At 43.7% G+C, this 12991-nt stretch overlaps 1 protein-coding gene across 1 annotated transcript in view; it reads right to left on the reverse strand.

The window, feature by feature from the left end:
• Nucleotides 1–385: 385 nt before the first annotated feature.
• C1R (complement C1r) overlaps nt 386–12991 on the reverse strand; it is a 25987-nt gene continuing 13381 nt past the window's right edge. Inside the window, exons 6-11 of the mRNA XM_018553188.1 lie at nt 9617–9764; nt 6980–7101; nt 5693–5771; nt 4461–4601; nt 1777–1851; nt 386–1209 (exon numbers count right to left, since the gene is read on the reverse strand). Of these exons, the coding sequence (XP_018408690.1) occupies nt 413–1209; nt 1777–1851; nt 4461–4601; nt 5693–5771; nt 6980–7101; nt 9617–9764 (1362 nt within the window). The 3' untranslated portion in view covers nt 386–412. The remainder of the gene's footprint in view (nt 1210–1776; nt 1852–4460; nt 4602–5692; nt 5772–6979; nt 7102–9616; nt 9765–12991) is intronic.

The raw sequence follows: 12991 nt of genomic DNA on the forward strand, positions 1-12991 counted from the left end.
CCCCCAAATGAAATAAAGATTTGGGGTGAAAAGCCGACACGTACAGCTCTGTGCTGCGTGCAGGGCCGTATCGGGCAGCTCCCGGGAAGGACAGGTGCTGCGTGTGATTAGTACGCAGCCCCTGTCCTTCTTTATGAGAGTATGCGGCCGTACGCCGCCCTACACTCACCCTCCCTGCACGTCCGTGCGGGTGTCCGTACTCGTAGGCTGACAGGATGGATCCTGTCTGCGTCTGAGCCGGGAAACCCACACCCGTACGGACCTGCACTTGGGGTAGGGTGGCGTACGGCCGCGTACTCCCTTAGAAATCTCACCAATGATACACAGGCAGCAAAGAAAAATAACATTATAAGGATTTTAACCCTTTTCTACTCTATCTTAATCTAAAATAAGTTTTGACTTTACATACACTTTAACTGTTCAGATGGACTTTTATCCAATTCATGTAATTGCTGACTTTGGTGTAATAGCCAAAGCCAGTACCACAACCAATACCCCAAGACACGATACCCGTGGCCACCCACTTGTTCTCAATTTCAGAGGCAAATGGCCCCCCGCTGTCTCCTTGGCATGAGTCTTTCTGCTTTTTATCAGCTTCTGGATAACCAGCGCAGAACATGTTCTCTGTGAATTTGGCTCCTCTTAATTTACTGTTTTGCTTCATGTTCCTTTGTTTCTCCTCTAGCTGTTGCTGGCATTTGCTTCTCTCAACCATGGGCAAAGCCACGTACTTCAGAAGATTGGAAATTACATTCCTCTCTGTCATTCCAAATCCACTAACATACCCCACGGTTCCAGTGTCATACAAGGACGCATCACCATCTTCTGGGAGGCAGATGGGAGAGGTATTCTCATCCATGGTGATGGGTTCTCTGAGGTGAATCAGAGCAATGTCGTGGTCATGGATGCCAGGAACGTACTGTGGATGCACATGAACTTCCTGAACTGCTATGTAACTTTTTTTTATCAGCTTGTCCACATTTGTGTCTCCGGCGTACACCTGCAGGTTGCTGACGTCATCTGGATTTTCTTCAACTTCAGGTCTTATCATATGGGCAGCCGTCATTACCCAGCGTTCTCCTATCAGAATGCCACCACCGCGCCCACCATTGTTCAGTAACACTTGCCAAGGGAAGTTCCCCAGTTCTGCGTTCTCACCTCTGATAATGCGTTCGTGCCCGGTGACGGGATTCACTGGCTTTCCACACACTGTGGACAAAAAAGCTCACAATTAGTCACCTGATCAGAACATTTTATAGCTGTAGAATTGTTGCTAGTATTTCGAGTATATGCTAGATCATTGCGACCGTGCCCTGTGATGGTATTCATCGGCTTTAGATCTGCTAGATCATCTTAGGTTTTAACTGTAATTTGTTAGAGCAATCCCAACCCACGTTTAACCCGACCCATTGGAGCCATGCGGCCTTGCTCTGTGATGGGATTCATTAGCTTTCCACATACTGTGGGCAAAGGAGCTCACAATAAAGGTGGCCATACACTTTACAACCATTGCAAGACCTTAGTCTGTAATGCACACAGAACAGTGGCTGGTGGGAGGGGCCAGCATGGGGCTGTACACAGCTTCCTAAAAACATCACAGCACCCTGCCCTCAGCCCTGATGCAAGCAGGGCGCCAGCTTTTGGGAGGAGATATGCAAATATCACAATGCCTTGATGGGTGGATGTCTTTAATCTTCATTTGAAGACACGATGGTGTGAACTGTCAGTGGGTGCAGGAGTGCATTTGAACTCTAATAATCCCCAAACACAACTTACCTGGTACACAAATGGGAATATGGACTCCCTCCTTCTCATCCTGCCAGATCCGATCCTTTGTACAGGTGAATTTAGCTGGAGATCATACAAAAATGATAGCATTAGTATAGGTAAGAGGGTTTGGTTGAGTCATCATTGCACGAGTCCGCCAACTCATTGACTTGTATTGTACAAAAGAGCAGCAAAGCACAACCATTGTGCAGCACTGCAAAGGCAGCAAATACTGTACGTAAGAACAAACATGGCTGCCCTATGTTCACATATAATGTCAAGCCATATATCCAGTGGAAGCACATGTGTTTAACCCTTTCGCTGCCAAGCCCTCCGGAACATTTTTCAAATCAGCTGGCCAAGCCATTTTTGAATTTTCTGCACTTTTTTCCTATTGGTTTGATTTTCAACTGCTGCGTTGCTAGCGTTTGTAAAAGACCCCCCAAACCATATATTTTCTGAAAGCGCAGGCCCGGTAGAATAAAAAGATGGTGATACTAAATTTGTAGGCCCTGCGATAATTGCGCAAATGTTTCTCAAATTAATATTAAACCGATAAAAATACACAATTCAATTGTTAAAACACACCAAAATCAGTATCCGTGCACAAAATAAATTATTTTCTGACTAAATCTAAAAGATAAAACTGTATTGAGTTAATAAATAACAAATATTAGCAAATTTGTAATTGCGCCTTTTTGCACTGATGACAGCTATTAATTTAAAGGGGACAGTCTGCTGAACAGTTCTACTATAAGCTGATGGTCGCTAAAGCGACCATCAGCTTATAGTAGAACTGTAAATGCCAGGTCCGTACGACGTACTGAGCTGGCCAGCTGGAAGCACTTTTGTAGCTCCGTACGACGTACGTCCTTGGCAGAGAAAGGGTTAAATAGTAACACATACTGATAAGTAGGGATGCACCAATACCCATACTAGTATCTCCCGATGCCTATCCTGACAGCAGAACTTCCAGTATCACGAAGCCGGGTGGCAAGTCATTACATGCTGCCCGGCTTCCTGATTGGCCGGGAAGCCGTCTCCATGCTCCCTTGTCACCAAGAAGCATGAAGATGGCTTTCTGGCCAATCAGGCAGCTGAGCGGCGGGTAATGACTCAACCCCCGACCTCCTGATGACGAGTTGACGAGGGAGCATGGAGCCGGCTTTCTGGCCAATCAGGAAGCTGGGCACCATGTAATGACTCACCGCCCAGTTCCTGATTGGTCCGAAAGCTGGCCAATCAGAAAGCAGTGCGGCGAGTCATTACCTGCCTCCCGGCTTCCTGAATGGCCACAAAGCCGTCTCCATGCTTTATCATCACCTGTTGACGAGGAAGCATGGTGCCAGCTTCCCGACTAATCAGGAAGCCAGACGGCGAGTCATTACACACTGCCTGATCGAAAAAAACAAAGCGCTAAGGGTAAATGTATGTGCAAAAGGTGAACAATATGTTTTCTGGCGAAGCCAGTCTAAAACCTAATAAAGTGTGTGAAACAGAACTCACTGCAAATAAACAAAAACACTCTAACCATCTCCTAGATAGCTTGCTCGACGTACTACTTTGCTAGAACTCTAGCAAAGTAGTACGTCGAGCAAGCTATCTAGGAGATACACTACTTGGAACCTATCCTAAACACCTTATCAGCCTTGGATCCCTGGCAGTGTGGACTCAGGAACACAGCATATCTGGATCTCTCTCACCTGAACAGCAATTACAGGCAGAGGTCATCAACAGGCAAGAGAAACAGCAGAATGGCCAGGTTAATCCAGGTCAGCAACGGGCAAGGCAATTGATATGGGTAAAGGTCCACTTTAACCCTGTACAAGCCTTGACTTTCACTAAGTTGAAATTTGCAAAGGAAATTTGCAGGGTACTCCAGGGGTAGATCAGCATTTCTTATCAGAAAAGATCGGACTCCTCATCCTTGAGTTATAGCCAACGGCATAGAGGAGAAAATCAATTGTTTCAGCTGCCGGGACTCGCAGAGAACACGTCTGTGCTAAAGCCTAATCACGGTATCACTTACTAAGAGCTTCTTACCAACTTCCTTTTGGTAAGTACCCACCCGAGAGGGGCAGTTCGGATCAACTTCAAGTACACTGCTATTTTTGCACATTTGTATATTTGCACACGGAATCCACCACTCACCTGGATTTTTTTCTTATTGGACACTTTTTTGATGTTTTTAAATATCTTTTCGTCTATTTAATTCATTGGAATGGATTTTTTTGTTATAAGTGTTTAGTGCATTATGGTTAGAGTGTTTTTGTTTATTTGCAGTGAGTTCTGTTTCACACACTTTATTAGGTTTTAGACTGGCTTCGCCAGAAAACATATTGTTCACCTTTTGCACATACATTTACCCTTAGCGCTTTGTTTTTTTCGATCATACTAGGATTTATCCCTTTTCAGAGCAGCTTCGGGTTTTATTTTATTATATTTATTCACACATATTTTATTAATTCATTTATTCTAACTACCACCTCTCTCCAGAAGCGCAGATTTATCTGCTTACATTACACACTGCCTGGCTTCCTTAATGGGACACGTTTGTAAACTTACTTATTGAAGATGTCCATAGGATGTACATAAGAGCCTGGATACCCAGACTACTAGCCACACTACTAGCCTAGACCCAATGTCATGTCTACCCAACCCTATTAGAATACAGTTGACCATAACATGCGTACCGCTGTCTCTCTGGGTCACCATCTTGTAGTACGGCTCATTGCAGTTGTAGGTGACGACGGAAAGGTATGTTAGCTTGTTCGGCTCGGTCAGGAAGCTGTACCGACCATTGCGCAGTTCGTCCGGGCTCTTACAGCTTACAACTGGAAAGAACAGAGAGATGTAATACTGACAATGACTGGCTGTGATGAAATGCTCCCATGTACATCTACGCGTTGCTGCAGCATGCCAAAACGCGTGCCACTTTGCAAGATACATTGCATTACCATTGACTGTTTATTGCACCCCAACACACCTTGCTGCACCTCCGTTTTCACATGCACACTGAGGGGTGTGCTGGTGACATCAGGCTTCATATTTTGCCTGTTGAAGGGGCCCTGTGTGGTCCTGAAAAGTTGCTGTTTGTGTGAACATAATGTTTAGACGTCAATAAGGGCAATTTGGATTAAGTTCTTCAGAGTGCTGGTTTCATACTCTATGACTTGTGTTACAGCGGCACCATCAGCAGTCATTCCAGCACCCAATAGTCACATGGGGCTTCCCGGTCAGTAGTGCGGCTACACCCATAGAACTTGGGTAACCACACCAAAACGTGTGGTAACAAATCGCCGTACAATTTGGTGCAATGAGTTTAAAGAAAAGGTGCAGGAACTTCCTTGGTGAGATTGTCATGTATAGGGCGGCCCTTTTGAAATTAAAAGAGTGCCCTATATGCTATGCACAAAAACACGCATCCACACAGGCACACTCTCTCCACCTCATGCAATCAGAGAACACCTTGGGTTCCATTAAATAAATGCAAGGCGTTCTCTGAATGGTGGTGTTGTCCAGTGAGTGACTCCCTGTGAGAGGAGGCCAATGGAGCCAGTAAGAAGATCACGGCTGTCACTGTATGTAGCACAGAGTACTACAGTGATTTTCAGCATCTCCAGTGGACCTCTGGAGATCAGATATGGATACTTAGACTGAACCAAGCTGAACCAAGGAGGGTATCCATAAAAAAGATAATTCCTGGAGTTCCGCTTTGTACCTAATCCCTTGGTCCAGCTACTCTGGGCCATGTTCTGGAGCTGGGTGCTGGAAAAATTCATGCTCCTTCTTGAGTTTTGCAGGAAACAAATTTGAATGGGCATCAACAAAAATGCATGTCAAAGTACATCAGAGGTTTGAAAACTGAAGGGGGTGAACGGGGCCAAAATCTAACACTGACGGCATAAACTGTCAGTAGTCTTACTTTGACATCGGGGCATAGGACGGTGCCAGGTCCCATCTTTCTGACAAAGGGAGGTGAAGGTGCTCAGTTCCTGGTTGTTCTGCAAAAGAAAGAGACAGCAAGTGTGTGTAAAAAACAACAGCCGCTGGTCATTCTGAGACTTTCTTTTTTTCTCGGTTGAAGGCAAAGCTCCACGGCCAAAGCACACTCACATTATATTAAAGACTGTTTATTTTCTTTGTTATTCACTAATAACAAGTTCCGGTATTATTGGCATAATTAGGGATGAACTCAGATTTGAACCAAACCCGTTCTGAACCTGAGCTCCTTTGAACCCGGAAGGCACATGGGGCCACCTGCCCAATCAGCTGTGTTCTGGGGCATTTCACAGCCCGCAGCTGCACATAAAGAAAGAGGTGGCATGCTTGTGCTGACATCATTGGCCACATGGTCTTGTAGGTGAATGTCATTGACCAAGTATAGCCAAGTTGTATAGGGAAAACTGATGATCCCTGCTGCATCACACTGTCAAACTTAAAATTTAAATTAATGAACATATTATAAATGTGCTTTATTCAAATGTCTGGATTTATATAAGGGGTAGCCAAACTCTGGCCCTCCAGCTGTGGTAGAACTACAAATCCCATGAGGCATTGCAAGATTCTCACAACCAAAGACATGACTCCCGGAGAGAGATGCATCATGGGATTTGTAGTGTCACCACAGCTGGAGGGCCGGAGTTTGGCTACCCCTGATATATATAGTACACAAATATATAGAGGAAACATTATATATACATATAATACATATATATGAGTTGTATGAATAAACAACATATGGAACATTTAGCTTTTGTGTCAAGGTTAACTAGAGTTCATGTAGGACATTTAACTTTGTGTCACGGTTAACTAGAGTTCATGTACAACACTTAGTTTGCTGCATGTTCCCGGCTGGCCAACTGAATAAATCTACTTCTTGAAGCTATCCCGCCTGAGTGGTTGCTAATCAATGTAACATTTGCTGCAGCTAGGTCACCAAGAAGCCTTCATGGGAAAGTCATACCATCATAACAGCTGTAAGATTTGGGCCAAAATAGGAATTCTAGTAGGCACGGTTTGCCAAATTTACAAAAAATGTAGCCTAGTTTACAAAAGATACCAGAAGTCAAAAGGATGTAACACTTTTAGGTGGAACAGACCTTTAAAATGCTTCTGCAGTTGACATGTTGGAGTGCAGCACTGTTTTCCAATGTGTGCAGTTATATCCCAACAATCCCTGCCATACAGATCTTCAAATAGGTATACTGACCTCCATCAGCTGATATCCTGTTTTGCAGGTCACCACAATATAATCTCTCATCTGAAACTCCTTCTGCACAGGACTGATCATGGAGAATGTATCCCGGGCCACAGGCATTGGGCATTTCACAGCTGGAGGACAATAAGAAAGACTTTAGGAATCCAGAACCGAATACTATCCTTTTCCTGGTAATGGGTCTTAAGGGCTACTTAATGCCAAACACTTAAAGAAGGACAGAAGGACACTAACATGTCTGTAAAGGATCTCATTTATCAAGGTCATGGTACAGCTTGAAGTAGTTAGTCACATTCAACTGGACTTGTTCAGTGAAAGACATTGTGTAGCTTCTGCAAGCCACTATTATTATTATTACATAGTATTTATATAGCGCCAACAGTTTGCACAGCGCTTTACAATATAAGGAAGACGTTACAATCATCAATACAATTCAAGACAAGATGGTAAGGAGGGCCCTGCCCCTGAGGGCTTGCAATCTAAAAGAGGAGGGGGAAATGATAGGTGAGGAGGAAGCTGTGAGGGGATGAATTATTTGAGAATGTGACGGTTCAGTGGTTAGATTGAGGTGGGATAGGCTTCGCTGAAGAGCTGGTTGGTTTGATTGGTACTATTGGCTATTGGTTCGATTATTAAGTATCTTATATAAGCAGCCCAACTGAAGGAGCTCCCATGGCTAGCTGACAAAGTTAACCCTCTGCCTTGCAATCAGTAGCAACATTGTCAACCTGCCATGCAAGCTCCTTTAGTTGGCCATTGGGCTGCCTATCTAATACAGATATATAGTGAGATAGGACGCAAGACATATAATTCATTGGTATAAGCCACTGGTTCCATATACAGTAGTGATGAAAACATACTGTATGTCCCCTGGCTGACAACAATTCACACCTTCAGCCATGTGAATAGAAGGATTAGGATACCTATGCAGACTTTCTGACACCAAGGACGGGATTATGTAATTAAAACAACTTGGTTCCATACCTTTCACACCTACCATCTTGTTCTTGGACGATTAACACCTGCCTTTCAAATCTATTACTTATAATATTTTGGTTAGAGGGTGTTTTTTGGTGTATCCTCGAAGATTATTTACTTAAGTGCTCTTTGTATTTGGTGGTTTTCCTTATTTTCATTCATTTTTTTAGATCAGTGGTGGTCAACTTAGTGACTATAAAAAAACTCAAGTGCGGCCCCTAACATGTCCCGATGGCAACCCGTGCACCGCTGTGTGTGAGTTGTGGTGCCATTCATTTTCAATGACACCCCAATTCACTACAATCAGCCAGGAATAGATGACTATAGCAGTCCTCTAATGCTGCAGGTTGTGGCTAGACAGAGTTTCAACAGCTCTTCCTCATCCTCCATTTGATCAGGAAGTGCCGCAACATAAATTCACTTGCAATGTAAACACACAGCGCAGAAGCATTGTTCTACATTATGATTACATTGCTTGCTAACAGCTCCTGGCCTTCTGCAGGAGCAGAAGGCCAGGAGCTGAGCAATTTAGCTACCAGGCTTAGTGCTGGACCATGGCTGTTACTGACAGTTAGCAGTTTCAGGGCAGGTTCACACCATTTTCCTGACCAGATCTGGTCCAAAAAATGGTGTGAACCTGCCCGCAGTTCCAGTGCATTCCAGACAAAATGAGACCTGCAGCATTTTTCTGATCTGGTCAGGACTGGAACGGACTGCGCTGGTGTGAACAGAGGCCAGAAGTAGCATAGGAATACATTAGGATGCATTTTGGGTCCGGAAACAATCTGGCCTAGTCTGGACATGATCTGGATGTGGTGTGAATGCGCCGTCAGAGCTAAAGCCCATTGGAGCCGCCAGGTCCAGGATGCAGCGCATGTTCTCCAGACTTAATTGCGGCTGCATGTTGGGCACCAAGGTTCTAGCGCCTGTGGTTTTCAGGGGGTGTATTTATTTTAATATGTATTATCTTTTTTTTTACTTGTATTTATTTTCTTCTTTTTTTGTGTATATGTTATTTGTGCCACCTGTTTTTTTTCTTTCTTTTTGCTAAAGAGGAGTGATTTTTGGCACAAGAACTGATCTAGGATAGTTGTAAGAACATTCTGTAACCCTCAGGGATCATTTAAAGCCCATTGCCTTCCATTATAGACTCCAATGCCTTTCACCGAAATAGCAAAATCTCAAAAGTTTCGGGGCTCATCCCTCCTTGACCATATTATTATTATTATTATTATACAGGATTTATATAGTGCCAACAGTTTGTGCAGTGCTTTACAATATAAGGAAGACATTAAAATCACAATACAAGACAAGATGGTAAGGAGGGCCTGGCCCCTGTGGGCTTGCAATCTAAAAGGGGAGGGGGAAGTGATACATGAGGAGGTAGCTGTGTGGGGATGAATTGTTTTAGAATGTGATGGTTCAGTGGTTAGGTTGAGGTGGGATAGATATATCCCATATACAGTACATAATAAGTGAACATGAACAGTGTATATATAAAGTTCTTACAAAGCATTTGCCAAGTTCTTGAAGCCTTTGTAGGCAGGACATGGCCCTGGTAGGTGCCTACTATTAGTTAGTGTACTTTGTGACCTTAAAAACCAAGCAAATTATTCATAAATATGAAACAGAAGAACAGAAGCCCGGTTTTACCTTCTATGGTGTAGCGTACTTTCCACCCTTTGCTGTCACCGGAGTCATCAGTGTGGAACAGAATGTCCACGGTGTTACTCTGAGCCTTCAGCGTTCCAGGAGACTTCTTTCCACAATAAGTACCCCGCAGAGAGCCACCTGCAAACACCTGACAGCAGGGATGGGAAGGTTAGAGCCACATAAAGTACAGAACAGTGACAAGGTGGTCAGCACTTACCTTATAGCACTAGGATTGTGGGCTCAGTTCCCATCAGGGACACCACTTGACTGTTTTGTTTACCTTCATACTGGTAGCTGAACTGGTTATCTAACAAAGTGTCCCTAGAGCGGGTTCCTATATGGTTGTGTTGTTTGAGAACATATAAACGTGTTAAACCTATGCTTATACCTCACGCTGTCTGGTGAGGTCACGCCAAGTGTCCTTGTCCCCCTGATATCAAGTGGTGGTAGCGGCAGGGGGAAATGTAAAGTCACTGTTGAGTGTATATAAATCAGCTGCAATGGCGGCAGAATCCGAGGAGACCACTCGCGGACCCGGTTGAGAAACCCTTTGTTAAACGTGTATGTAGACCCAAAATCTATTTTTATTTGGTATTATGCCTCACTGTATACCGTTTTCTATTTTTTTTGTAAATCTGTTGCCAAACTCTGTACCTGGTAATCCTTTGAGTGACTGAACTTCCTGTGACAATGCTAAGTCACTGCCTCACAATTAGCAGCAATGTTGTCAGCCTGCCATGTACATTCTCTCAGCTGGGCTGGGTTGAATATCCAGTCTGTTAGATAGGTAGCCCAATGGCCAACTAAAGGAGCTCATACAGCAGGCTGACAACACCAAGCCACTGACTGGAGATTAGCAGTCAGATTGCCTTTAGTTAGCTATTAGTTTAATTATCAGGTCTCTTAGATAGGCAGCCCAATGGCCAACTGAGGGAGCTCCCATGGAAGGCTGACCACGCTAACTCTCTGCCTTGCAATTAGCAGAAACGTAGTCAACCTGCCAAGCAAGCTCCTTTAGTTGGTCAGTGGGCTACCTATCTGATGCAGAAACACAGTGAGATGCCAGACATATAATCAACATTCCTTGTTTTTCTCCTAGCAAGCTTATCTACCCAGACTGCACTCACCGTACATTTCTGTGCAATGGAAGTTAAAAATTCACCAAATGTTTTGTTTATTGGGTTGTGACCTTCGCAACCTTGATACTTTACCCTGTGTTTTGTCTCCCAAAAAAACAAGTACATTTCCATTCACGTGTTATGATTCCCGTTGTCGGGTTTGGTTGTCTCCATTTTTTCCTCAAGGAACTTTTAGCCCCTTATTTATGTCTCTCAAGGTTATTCCGGTACAATATACCTCTCACTCTTTGCTGCCTAAAGTGGGGCTCATGGTCTCGACCTCTCTCCCCCTTGTTTGCTCTGGAGGGTATGGCTCAGGTGCCGCGCCTGGATGGGGCTGCAGGGACACACACACATCGACTTCAGTGGTAGGTGACTTAGGTTCACCCTAAACATGTATTATGCACTGACTTCAGATTCTTTGTTCTAAATTATGATCATATATATTTATTCCCTTTTTGAATCATATAGATAACTTCCTCCTCTTGAAAAAGCGCCGTCAAGCGCGAAACGTCGAGACAATTGCGCTCCTCCACTGTTAGCTATCCTTCATTGTTAAATTCTTGATCATGTGTATAATTAATCTCTAATCATGTTTTGTCATCTATGTCATTCTATTACGCTACCTTTGGTATTCAATCATGTTGTTCACATTATGCACTGTGATTCAAATCAATCATGTTATGTAGATTCAAGGGATTGAACAGTAATGGAGTAAGCTCTTAGGGAGTTATCGAATCAAGTTGCTTTTATTAAACTATTCTGTTTTTAATAATTGAATACAAATAAATATATTTTTTTATGGTCTACGTCTTGGAAGTTGTCAATTGATGCCTACAAAACCCCAGCTTTTTTTTTTTTTTTGATACTTACCCTATAGGGATGTGGCACCATTTGCCCAGGTCCAGGTCACACAATACTAATTTAACTTCCCATTTTTTGCTCAGATGACTGCTAGCATCATCCAGAACATGCACCAAAAGCTTTCTGCTCTGAGTCAGTCTGTAGAGTTACAGGAGTAGCTTACAATTTGGTGTGGATTGTAAGCTTTTTGGCCAAGCAATACATCCCAACATAAAAAAAACAATCCAAGTTTATATATTGTCTTTATATCTTTTGGAGGAAAGAAAATAAGCACAGGAACTGGGTCTCTGCTATACTTCTGGTGCTTTGACGGGTGGCAGGTGGCTCTCCTACACACCAGTTGTTTGTCTGCCCCTCATCTCCTCTTCACAGAATACAATGGAGAAGAGGAGAGGAGGTGCAGACAGTGCGGATTGTGTATAAAAGAGCCACAGCTCACTAGTTGGAACGCAGGACGTATAGCAAAATCTACACTTCCTGGCATGAATAAAAGTATAAAATTGTAAAGAACAGCCAGTAATCTAGTAGGTGGTATCCACCTCATTACACTTAAGCAGTACCCTGGAAGTTTTACCTTTTTGCTCTAAAGTTCTCCTGAAAAGAATAGTAGTTTACTTCCTGTGCCTTGATCCTTATAGCTGTATACCTGCAGTGTGAGATATAAGGCACTGCTGCCTCTTGACCGCTAGTCTCATGAGATTTGGTGTAACATTTGGTTATTTCCCTACTGTGCTGCTCAATATTCTCCTTGCTAGAGAATAAGCTGTACCGGAGGACCTGTAGTGCATGGATCTCCCTGCTTCAGTCTATGGATATGTGCTTTCTTCAGCTCTCCTTCTGCTTTACAATCATTCCCCTAATAGATCTCCAGGCATCAGGGGACAGCTCTGATATAAGGAAGCAAAGCCCAGGCTCTACTAAAGATGGCTGGGTACCCGCAGAGACTCGGTGCAGAGCAAGGCATGATAAGTCAGTATTGGAGAAAGACCAGCTGCAGGGAGTACACAGACAGTACTGGTGATGAGTCCTTTGCCCTGGGCTTGCATTTTTTGGGCAGAGCTTCTACAGTTCAGGTCCTCTTTAAGCATGGTCCTAAAGCTCTCCATTAGATTTATCAACAGTTTGGCAGTGTTAGGACTTACCTGATTGTTTAGGTAGGTAGGTAGTCATACTGCTTAGCTCTTGGTAAATGTAAAGGAGACCATACAGAGAACGTACAAAAAGATTGCAAGTTGTGTGTCCAGCTTAGGTCTGTAATAGGGATGTCCCGATACCGATGCTAGCATCGGAACCGGGCCCGATACAGGGCATTTTGACAAGTACTTGTACTTGTCAAAATGCCCCGATACATAGCGCCGAAGCTTGCGCTATGTTTTTTTTTTTCCTACTTACC

Source organism: Nanorana parkeri, unplaced genomic scaffold (genome assembly GCF_000935625.1).
Source record: "Nanorana parkeri isolate BGI_ZX_2015 unplaced genomic scaffold, ASM93562v1 scaffold113, whole genome shotgun sequence".
Taxonomy (NCBI): Eukaryota; Metazoa; Chordata; class Amphibia; order Anura; family Dicroglossidae; genus Nanorana; species Nanorana parkeri.